The sequence below is a fragment of the Phaseolus vulgaris genome, chromosome 4, assembly GCF_000499845.2.
Source record: "Phaseolus vulgaris cultivar G19833 chromosome 4, P. vulgaris v2.0, whole genome shotgun sequence".
Taxonomy (NCBI): Eukaryota; Viridiplantae; Streptophyta; class Magnoliopsida; order Fabales; family Fabaceae; genus Phaseolus; species Phaseolus vulgaris.
The window spans coordinates 47,482,634-47,493,576 of record NC_023756.2 but is presented as its reverse complement, the minus strand read 5'-3'; the positions used below and the strand labels follow the sequence as shown (position 1 = coordinate 47,493,576).

Below are 10,943 nucleotides of genomic sequence, written 5' to 3'. Positions count from 1 at the left end.
GGTTGAATTTTAGATAATTTAACATCGTTTTAACACAATTTTATAAAGAAAAAATTTATTGTATAAATTTTTATTATAATTATAAAAATAAGAAATAAATATTTTTGAATCAATCATAAAAACACTTTTCTGATAAAAAGATTATATGTATTTTCACATCCGTTGTCTATTTTACATACTTAACAAAATGATTTTATTTTTAATTTTGATCAATGTCTGATAAATATTTTATTAATATTTTTATCTGATTACTAATATCATTCATATTTGAGTATTAATACATTAACAAATAAAATACATTGTTTTTCAATATATGTAAATAAATTGAGTATTATACTTTCTAGATACTTTTATTTTTTAATTCTTTAAAAATGTTCTGGTATTGATTAATAAACCGTTTAAGAATGTTATTGTTGTAACATTAAGTAAATGGTATGTTGAAACTATAACACTATCCAATGGAATTTTTGTGTGATGTTAAAAAAAATAATATATATATAAAATCATATCAGCATAATTATAATTTAATATTTATGAAAAAAATTTAAAATTAATATTCCTCAAACAATCGCATCATTTGATTAATTTTTTTTTTAAATTATCTTAATTTACTTACAAGAAAATGTCCTGAATGTATTTTTTACATATACGAATTATATAGTAATATTTAAATAAAATTTGATAGAGATAACTTTGCTACTCTCAAAGACTCTATTTTGAGTGGATGAAACAAATAAAAAACAATTTAATTAAGAATATTTAATACTTTTTTTTTATCTTACTTATAAACTAAGTATATGTATTAATTAGAGTTTATAAAAATACAAAAATGGGTCCAACTTATTGTTGACTTTAGGTAATAAGCTTAAAATTGATAAACACAAATACTAATATGTAAAAAGTAATTGTTGATCCAATAATCATGGCATGCATTTATCTTTTGTGGTGCCATTTGTCTTAATAAGAAACTCCATCAAAATATTAATAAGAAACTTTTGCCATTAGTATTTAAAAAAATAAAATAAAATGTTGGATGTGGTAAAATAAATATAAAAACAAAATGTCTTTCTTTGTATATATTTTAGTTTATGATTTTTGTTAATTAAAGTGACTACTCAACTACAAAGGCCATGACACACTTTTCAACGATGTTTTTCATTCCACCTTACACTTTATTATCTACTTCCACCCTTTTCATCTATTTCTCTATATAACTATAGATTATTTTTTTTTACCTTAGTATGAAGTTAATTTTTTAAATAAAAAACTATATGTTAGCAAATATTATGAAATAAGAAACTTTAAATTTCACATATAAAAATGAAAAATTTAATTTAAATACTTAGATAATAGTAAGAAATGAGAATGAATATAGGGGTTGGTCCTAGTTGGAGGCTGGCTAAGGGTAGGTGTCCCTAACATACATAACATAAATCACAAAAATCCCATTCCCCACATCGAAGATTATTCTTTTTCATATTCAACTCAACTACGCAATTAAACAATTCAGCAATTGAATTCAATTGCTTTTGTTTTTTCTGCTGTTACTGTTTCTCTCTGTCACACTTTTTCCTTTCTCGCAAATTTTCTGACAAATGGCGAAGCAGAAGAGGCAGGACCCAGAAGATGGGAACAAGGGTGTGCTCGATCACATGCCCCTTTTCGCCAAGGAGTTGGTCGCCGGCGGCCTCGCCGGCGGTTTGGCCAAGACCGTCGTCGCTCCTCTCGAGCGTGTCAAGATTCTCTTTCAGGTCCCTCAAATGTTCTTACCTTCATGAATTGTACCATTTTTGTGCGCTTTCGTTTCTCTGTTTTTCATCTTCGAGAATCAAATGTACTAATAATTAGTACAACGGCTTGTTGAATTGGCGTGCTTCGAATTGACCTATTTCTAGTCAAATTTGTTTCTGTCTTTTTCAGTTGTCTTCATCCTCTCAGAAGTTCTTGTTTTTTTTTTTTTTTTGTATTGCAGACGCGAAGGGCTGAGTTTCAGAGCACAGGACTGATAGGATCAGCTGTCAGAATTGCCAAAACGGAAGGGCTTATGGGTTTCTACAGGTAGATTCTCAACCCAAACTCTGAGGTTTATTGAGTTCTTTGTGGCTCCAATGTGGTAGCATTAGCCACATTTGTCCGTGATTTCTGACAATATCAAGAATTGTTATGTAATTGTGATCGTGATCATGATCATGATCATGATTATGACTGCAGTTTATAATCTGTTTTCTCTCTCACAATCTTAGGGAGGTGTATCGTTTTAAGTATCTTCCAATTTTTTTTGCAGAGGAAATGGAGCAAGTGTTGCAAGGATTATTCCTTACGCGGCTATTCATTACATGTCCTACGAGGAATACCGCAGATGGATTATACAAACTTTTCCTGATGTTTGGAAAGGTCCTACCCTTGACCTTGTGGCAGGTTCACTCTCTGGAGGGACAGCTGTGCTTTTTACTTACCCACTTGATTTGACTCGAACCAAGTTAGCTTATCAGGTAGTGTATCTTTTCAGAAATTAGTAATCTGTTTCTTGAGAAAAAGTTTTACGCGTTAATGTGTCTGCATTTGAAACTGCAGATTGTTAGTCCAACAAAGTTGAGTGCTTCGGGGATGGTTAATAATGAACAAGTTTACAGAGGGATCATTGATTGTCTTACAAGGACTTATAGAGAGGGTGGCATTAGGGGTCTCTATCGTGGAGTGGGTACGAATTTAAATCAGCTTATATCCATTTCTCGTATTTTTGTATCATATATCACTGTTGCATTTGTAATGCAAACCTCTTAAGTTTGTTCATGGCTACAGCTCCAACTCTTGTTGGAATATTCCCGTATGCGGGTTTGAAATTCTACTTCTATGAGGAAATGAAGCGCCATGTCCCTGAGGAGTACAATAAAAGCATCATGGCCAAACTCACGTGTGGATCTGTGGCAGGGTTATTGGGTCAGACCTTCACATATCCTCTTGAAGTTGTTAGGAGGCAAATGCAGGTAATTTTCGTCTTCCGATCACCCAGAGAATGATTGGTAGATATCAAATCATTAACATGGTACAATTATTTGGCAAAAATGTGGCCAGATTCAAAAACTCCAGCCGTCTGATAAAGCCGAATTGAAGGGGACTCTGAAATCTATTGTTTTGATTGCCCAAAGGCAAGGCTGGAAGCAACTGTTTTCAGGGCTGAGCATCAATTACATAAAGGTGATACCAATAATAGCTTATTAAAAGTAACAGACAGACACTCTAAAATCATTCTGTATGGCTAACTGATGAATTTTGTAATTCAGGTTGTTCCATCTGCGGCCATAGGCTTTACAGTTTATGATACTATGAAATTATACCTGAGAGTTCCATCAAGAGAAGAAGTTGCAGTTGAAAATTGAAATGGTAACCAACAAAAGAATCAGCCGGGCATCCTCAATTATTTTTAGTATAAATGGCCCCCTTCCCATTTTAGCCTGCTATAGGCTTCAAACTGGTTTGGTCTCGGTCAATTTGACTGCTATTCATACACATAATTGTAGCTGCACATTGTATTCTTTCAAGTTGTACAGCTAGGTGAAGCTTACATTCCATCTTCAAATAGGATACAACTTGTACTTCTGTTCACCTTACCAAGGAATGATCCCTTGACTCGGTTTCATTCATTTCTTCAGTTGAGAAAACACCATGTATGTTGTTTAGATAGGAAAACCATGTACTTGTAAATAGAAGATAAATTCACTCATTTGAATGAGGAAGTAGAGAATCATTTAGACATGTTGATATCTAATATCCCCTCACTGCATAAGGTTATTCTATGCACTCTCCAGAATTCTATTACCTTCCGGTTTCCGTGTTCTATTTTTCTCAACTAAATACTTTATGATACATAAGATCATCTACAAATCATTTTGGACAGAAAATGGCTTGTATATATATACTCCAGGATTTAGCATCAAAATATAATATGGAATAGAAAGAGTAATTTTGAGAGGGTTGCTGCTTAAATTATAGGGACGCCAAAGAACACTCTCCCTATTCCATCTATAGGATTTACATGCTATCTAAAATCTAGGCTACTAGAAGTACATTTCTAAGAACGCTTTATAGCATATTCAAAGAGGCAACATACAAGAATATTCAGCGTACATCCAATACTCGCCTCTAGAAATAAAATCTAGCCCATTGTATATATTTATGCAGAACAACAGTTTTGAGGCTTCCACGTCAAGTCTGAGTAGACATGGAATCAAATAAGCAGTTAATCCATACTAACAATTCATTGATGGAACAAAAAATTCTTTGATCTGCCTGACTATGGATTTGATCCCAACATTTTTGTCTGCAAATAAGAAACAATCTACAAGTACAGCATCGATAGTATGTACAATTGAGCAGTTTTACCAACGCTACCAATAATCTCCACAGGAGCATTTTCCATCTTTAAAATGATGGAATCGCTTGTTATCCCTAACAATTAGCTCCCTTCCAACAATCTTGGACATGATTTTGATTGCATTGTGGCAGTCCCCACAGATACGTAGGTTCTTGATGATTCTAAGTGTAGTCCTCGGGGGTGTACTGATGAGACCATAAGCAATTGCCAAACGTTCGCTATGATACTGCAAGGCCTTCTCTTTTTCCTCCTCATCAATGTCATGGAGGACATATCTTGTATCAGGCACATAACCGGCTTCTCTCATCTGCCCACTCAAACCTCCCAATTTCTCGTGAGCCTCTTCTTTATACGGAATAGAATACCGATACTCACTCACCCTATTCTTCTCCTCTAGCATGTTAATATCATGCTGCTTCTTTCTTGGAGGCATGGCAAGTTCATCAGCAATGCTTTTTGAAGGATCAAGATACATTAACAACTCCTTTGCACGATCTTCAAGATCTAAATTTCCGTGTATTCGAGCCAAATTTCGAAGAGACTCCCAACCCTCAGCTCCAACCTCAATTGGTATCTTCTCAATGAACTCCTCAGCTTCATTCAATCGACCAGCATTCCCCAGAATGTTTACAACCTCCAAATAATGCTCCATGCTAGGAACTATTCCATTCTCCTTCATGTACTCCAAGTGTAAAAGCCCTTCTTCCACAGCTTCTGCCTGTGCACATGCAGCCAAAACCAATTTAAAAGTTTCCCCATCAAATGGCACCCCTGCTTGCTTCATCTTCTGAAAAGCCAATAAACCATCACGCGCTAAACCATTAGCCGTGTACCCACCAATCATCAAATGCCACGAAACGGTATTTCTCTCCTGCATTTGATCAAACACTCGGCGTGCATCCTTCACACTGCCACATTTGCTGTACACTCCGATCACCCTGTTGCTCAATTCAACGTCCCCACGAAAGCTCGATCTTCTCAGGAATTCATGGACCCTTTTCCCCAATTCAAGCGACCTTGTATTCTCACAAAAATTCAGGAGCGCAAGATAAACACGGTAATCAGCAGCAACACCTTGACCCATGAGTTCCACCACTTGATCGTGCTTACCCTCTTCACACAGGGCCACCAAGTCCACATTGAAGGGTAATGGGGCTTTATGGTTTTGATGATCGAGCTTCAATGCAGTTTCATTGGGATGGTTCTTCCCCTTACGCAAAGGAGGGGTTTTGTGAGTGAAACGACTAGTGTTGGTGCCGTTTCGGCGCCTGCTGGCATCATGAACGGCGTAGGTGAAGATAGGAACGGAGGAAGAGGAATGGGTGAAGAAGATGGAGTTTGCTGCGCGTGAAATGGGTCCCACAGAAGCCATTGCTACGTTGAGTTTGAGCTCCATGCTTGAAGCTATCGGAAAACAAAATATCTTCCATTGTAATAATTTGTATGCATCTTATAAATATAATAAATTATAAGAATTTAATCATTTAAATTAGTATTTTTATTTTCGTATAAAATTTTATACTGTATTTTAATTAATAATAAATAATGGATTGAAAGACAATAGGACATAATAAAATGAAATAAACATATCATTCTGTTATTTATATAATTTATAATAAAATGAAACAAATACTCTTCTATTTTATCGTTTGGAAAAATATGACATAGATTATAATCAAATCTTAATTTCTATATCCTTTAAAAATAATTTATATTTTAAGATAATTTCTACCTACCTGAAATTTATTTAATAATGAGAATTTTGTGTATATTTATTAAAATAATCACTAAAGCAAATGTACACTAATAGAATATGAAAAAAATCAGCAAAGCAAAAGATGAAAACTTAACAGAAAAAAGTACAATATACTAAACTAAAATAATAAAGTAAAATAAGAGATGATGGTTGTAAAAATTAAGCAGAAAGTTAGAATAACGATAAACAATTCACTTTTTAAATAATTTAAATCTGATTTTTCAACTATTAACATCTGACACATCTTTTAAATCATGTCAAATATAAGTATTAAACAAATATAACTATACGAGTAGGATACTAATTGATTAAGTATAAAATTCAAAAAAATATTTGTTGAAATTTGGCAATTTTAGCATAATTTTAAAAAGAAAAAATATATTAATTTTTTAAAAATTAAAACTTGTATAAATTTTTAATATGATTATAAAAATAATGAACAAATCATTTTGAATTAGAGAAGAAAAAAATCTGAAACATATTTGATGATGAACAATTTTCATTCCTAAAATACAACAACTAGTATTACATGTTTCCTTGCCTTCAAAGAATTATAAGTGAAATTTCCCTAATACAAACATATTTCATTCTTCCAGCATCTATCTGATCAATGCATTTTGTGCTGCAAGAATTTTTGTTATCAGTTGTTCAGTTATGAAACTCCAAGTCATCTAGCAGGTACATCCCTATGATTTGCTAGCAGCAACATTCTCTGTCTAAACTTCAACTAACTCATTTTGGTTTAAGCATGGCACCTGTTATGCAGAAATTCTGCAATGCCAGTTATTTCTGATTTACATGAAAAGATGCACGAGTTCTTCTCCCTTTGTGCTCATGGCACCTTTTTCTTCCTTTAACTGGTTGTCTTGTACAGGCAGAGCCATCATTTAAGATGATTCCACAAATTGTGTTTGAGATACTCTCATCCACAGGACTCCCTACCAGTGTTTGTAGAGAATCTTCTACACCATGGCTAACATTTTGGTATCTGTATCCGTTGCCCCTTTTTTGAACAGATGCACCAATTCTCCTCCCTTTGTGCTCATGACACCTTTTCCTTCCTTCAACTGGTTGCCTTCTGCAGGTGGAGCCATCATTTAAGATGATTCCACATATATTGGTGTTTGTCATGCTTTCATCAACAGGACTCCCAACCACTGTTTGTGGAACATTGCTCTCTGACTTGGCTACACTGATTGCTTTGGCAATGGAAACATTAGCTCTCATTCCTTTGTGTTCAGAACACCTCAATCTTTTCTCAGCTGGTGGCCTTCTACAAAGTAAACCATCACCCAATGAAACTCCACAGATTTTAGCATTCTCCTGTTCCTGAACGACACCACTGGTACTTTGAACTATCCTAGGACGTGATCTGTTAAAGCTGAATACTCGAGTTATGAAATTATAGCTGCCATTGTCATCATCCTGAGGTAGCTTGCAAGATTTAATTCGGATGCCCACTTGCTTCTGAGTGAATGGTAGTAGCACTTTGGCCACATCTGAAAGTGTTCTGGTGCCTGAAGCAATTTTTTTAAGCTTTTGAAGAATTTCTTCAGGCCTCCGGATACCATTATTGCTTGTGTTCCATGCATAATCAAATGTTCTGAGCAGCTGATCTTCTGTTCGCAGGGCATCTTCCTTGTTTTGAGTCTGCTCAACAAAAAAACATTTTTTGTTCATGAAAAAATTGCATTTCTTATTCTGTAAGATGCAAATGCACATTTCTTCAATCTTGGCAGCAAAATTTCACAAAACACAAAACACAAAAATCCACATCAAGTGCATCATTTTGTTAACAGTAACATACTAACATATCAAAACATGTTCATTGGAAATCATATTGATCTTATGTATTGAAAGAAAGCACATGAAATGTGAGATTTGTACTAACCGGAGCCCATCGATAAACGATTGAGAATCCTTGTGAAAACACTTTCTGAAACAAGGGAAGACCCTTTTGGAGAGAAGAATCATCTGAAATGGCACTTTCCAAGTGAGCTCCTGTTCTGCCATAACACTGGAGTCTTGTTCTCACATTGTCAGCTTGTCCAAGGTAAACCACCACAATGCGATCAGGGTGAGGGGCAAGCTTGGAAATTTGACGCCCCAAACCACCACCGGCCACCGCAATTCCAAGCTCATACACCCCTGGATTCGATTCCTGAGGGAGGTTATGAATCCTGTATCTTGCACACCCTTCCTTTCCTCTGGAATGATCTTCCCAATCAGAAGGGCCAATCAGAATCTGAAACCAAAGCAAAAGCAGCTCGTAACAAGAACAGTTGAAAGGTCCACACCACATTCCATGTCCATAACAACCTCGTCAAATCAAACAACCATTATCTGTCTCTCTGGGAAATAGAGGATTTTGTTAACACGAAAGAAAAACAAACACAGATTCCATTCACATGATTAAGAAGCATTAACACAAGACATCATAAACAGAACAAAGAACAGATTAAAACCTTCCAATGGGAGAAGCTGGAATCGTGCTTTGTGCGGTTGCATTGTTCCCTCTTCAACCTTGTGACGGCCACCGCCGCCATCACTCACTAGCGCCGTCACTCAGTGGATGAGTTATGGCCGTTGATGAAGCTGCTTCCTTGCTTCTTCCATCAGAAGCTTCCAAATCCAATGCTTCTTTTTGTACTATTTTATTGACCAAAGTGCCCTTCTTTCCATTACATCTTTCAAACTGTGACCATTATTTATTATAGTTAATAATACATTATTATTTTTACATTAATAAAATATTATTGTTGACTTTAGTTTTGATGGAAATATTACAACATGAACCAATTAGAAATGACATTTAATTAATATAACTATTATAAAAATAATAATTACACCATTAATGTATACATCATATATTTTCATTATTGTGATGGTTTGATGGCTTTCATGATAACAATATTAAATAATTCAAAAAAGAAATTGACCAATAATATTTTTTACCGTTATAATATGTAAAGTATTAGAAATAATAAGTAGTATTTGATAAATATACTTTTTACTGTTAAATTCGTTTTTTACTTCTCCCTAACATAATAGCCTTTTATGGAAAGAAAAAATATACTTTTTACTGGTATAATTCAAATTCATTATTTTCAAAATTTTGAATTTTTTTTTATCTACAAGTTCATTTACATATATTAACTTTCATTTAAAGAAGTAAAGTTGTACATGTTTATTAGTAATTATGGGTATAACGGACCTTTTGACTTGAATTTGTTTTTGGGTTCAATGAAAAGAGAAATTTATAATTTTAAGAAAAATAAAAAAAGTCTTAATTACTAAGAAAGATGATATAAATTTTAGTTGATAAGGATAATCGGATTTTATTTAACACATAAAAATACTCCCAATCTAATGGTAAATAATTATTCTTTCATTAAGTGACTATTTGTTCTTTTTGACTAATTAATAACAATAAATAATGTTTTTAATGTAAATTTTGGGAATAAATGAAATAAAATGGGGTAGAAATATTCATTTTAATCCTTGATATTATTTCTAGTAATTTTAACCTTTCACTTTATTAAAAAATTACTTTAGTTCTCAATTAAAACAAAACTCATAATCTAAGTGACCTTTCCATATAAAAGAAGGAAGATGCATAGTGCACTAATGAATTGAAGGAGATGAAGAATAAATGGGAAAAAAATGGAAACTTGAAGTACAAGAAATTTTTTTTTTTTTTTTTTTTTCGATTTAAAGTAAAATCTAATTGTCACTCTCCCAATAAAGTTCATATATTTAACTAATTTAAACACATATTTTAGTAATGTTAAAAACATATTTCAAAGTTTAATTTTATTATTTTTCACTTTAGATTAACTATTAAATTTGAAAATGTAAATACTTTTAATTAGTAGAATAGTTAAGTTGTTTAATAATGTAAATTTAAGATATTGGTAATTTTAATTCTAAGAAATTACCTTTTCATTATAAAACTTAAGTGATGCTTTGAAAATTTCCATCATTAGAGCTTTTATGCATGATGTATGATATTATTTGGCTTGTGTGCTTAATTTTGTTCATTAATGATGTCAATACGAGTTTAATTTATGTAATTATTTTAGAAGTTTATTTTAAATAGTACTAATTAAGGCTTGTTCTTGATAGGTTGGATCTTGTTTCAAATTTCAAAGATCCAAAAGAAGAAGAAAATCTAAAAAGATGAAGGTGATGAAGTTGAAACATGGATTTTGATGAAGTGGTTTATCTTGTGGCATCATTCCATGAGACATGGTTATTCATATTGTTATTGATTTTTTTTATTTTATTTTTATAAAATTGTGATGTTAAATATTATTATGCAACTTCACATCTAAATTATACTAATATCTTAAACAACAACCTCACACAAAAAAAATATTATTAATTAAATTGTTTTCATTGATGTCTTTTTTATATTTTTCCTTTTGGTGAAGAATGATTATATAAGATAACAACATATCACCAAATGCACATGTACTAGTAAGGGTCGACCGACCAATGTCATGTCTTTGTCCCATTACTAGGCCGACCAACCTGAGGCCCACGCCCATTGGGTCGACCGATAGTATAAGTCCAACTGCGCTCAAGCAAAGTCAACGAAGTTAATCCATGATTAGAAGCTAGGTAATGCGACCTTAATCGCGATCCAACTCCCTAATCCAACCTAATAAGGAAAGCCCACTAAGGTAGTATAAATAACACACGTTCCAAGAATGAGGTATGTCATTATCTACAGTACCCTAACAACCGAGTGCGAACCCTTTGCTGACTTGAGTGTCGGAGTGTTTTTTGCAGGTACTCCCATTCGGGAAT

The 10,943-nt window shown here is 33.3% G+C and overlaps 3 protein-coding genes across 4 annotated transcripts; 1 reads left to right on the top strand and 2 right to left on the bottom strand.

Moving 5' to 3' along the window:
* Positions 1-1,461: 1,461 nt before the first annotated feature.
* LOC137838142 (mitochondrial carrier protein CoAc2) lies at positions 1,462-3,756 on the top strand. The gene is made up of 7 exons (XM_068647383.1): positions 1,462-1,751; positions 1,973-2,058; positions 2,285-2,492; positions 2,575-2,701; positions 2,803-2,987; positions 3,076-3,198; positions 3,285-3,756. Exons 1-7 carry the CDS (start codon positions 1,596-1,598, stop codon positions 3,378-3,380), a joined length of 981 nt encoding a protein of 326 aa, XP_068503484.1. The 5' UTR covers positions 1,462-1,595; the 3' UTR covers positions 3,381-3,756.
* Positions 3,757-4,065: 309 nt separating this feature from the next.
* LOC137838140 (pentatricopeptide repeat-containing protein At2g15690, mitochondrial-like) lies at positions 4,066-5,810 on the bottom strand. Its single transcript, XM_068647380.1, has one exon. The coding sequence runs from the start codon at positions 5,769-5,771 to the stop codon at positions 4,389-4,391; it is 1,383 nt and encodes a 460-aa protein (XP_068503481.1). The 5' UTR covers positions 5,772-5,810; the 3' UTR covers positions 4,066-4,388.
* An 802-nt stretch (positions 5,811-6,612) lies between these two features.
* LOC137838135 (protein EFFECTOR OF TRANSCRIPTION 2-like) lies at positions 6,613-8,828 on the bottom strand. Of its 2 annotated transcripts, none has more exons than XM_068647372.1 (3): positions 8,597-8,828; positions 8,023-8,376; positions 6,613-7,781 (listed from the first exon to the last, which is right to left on the bottom strand). In XM_068647372.1, exons 1-3 carry the CDS (start codon positions 8,675-8,677, stop codon positions 6,915-6,917), a joined length of 1,302 nt encoding a protein of 433 aa, XP_068503473.1. In that variant the 5' UTR covers positions 8,678-8,828; the 3' UTR covers positions 6,613-6,914. The 2 variants fall into 2 exon arrangements, with proteins under 2 accessions (XP_068503473.1, XP_068503474.1); XM_068647373.1 differs by having other exon boundaries at positions 8,023-8,482; positions 8,597-8,758.
* Positions 8,829-10,943: the final 2,115 nt, after the last annotated feature.

Excerpts from the sequence above, each read along its gene's own strand:
- LOC137838142 (XM_068647383.1), top strand. The coding sequence starts at position 1,596 with ATGGCGAAGCAGAAGAGGCAGGACCCAGAAGATGGGAACAAGGGTGTG. Across the intron at positions 1,752-1,972 it reads GTGTCAAGATTCTCTTTCAG|ACGCGAAGGGCTGAGTTTCA; the intron begins GTCCCTCAAATG and ends TTTGTATTGCAG. Across the intron at positions 2,059-2,284 it reads GGGCTTATGGGTTTCTACAG|AGGAAATGGAGCAAGTGTTG; the intron begins GTAGATTCTCAA and ends TTTTTTTTGCAG.
- LOC137838140 (XM_068647380.1), bottom strand. The coding sequence starts at position 5,771 with ATGGAGCTCAAACTCAACGTAGCAATGGCTTCTGTGGGACCCATTTCA.
- LOC137838135 (XM_068647372.1), bottom strand. The coding sequence starts at position 8,677 with ATGGCGGCGGTGGCCGTCACAAGGTTGAAGAGGGAACAATGCAACCGC. Across the intron at positions 8,377-8,596 it reads CCAGCTTCTCCCATTGGAAG|ATTCTGATTGGCCCTTCTGA; the intron begins GTTTTAATCTGT and ends CTTTGGTTTCAG. Across the intron at positions 7,782-8,022 it reads TCGTTTATCGATGGGCTCCG|ACTCAAAACAAGGAAGATGC; the intron begins GTTAGTACAAAT and ends TTTGTTGAGCAG.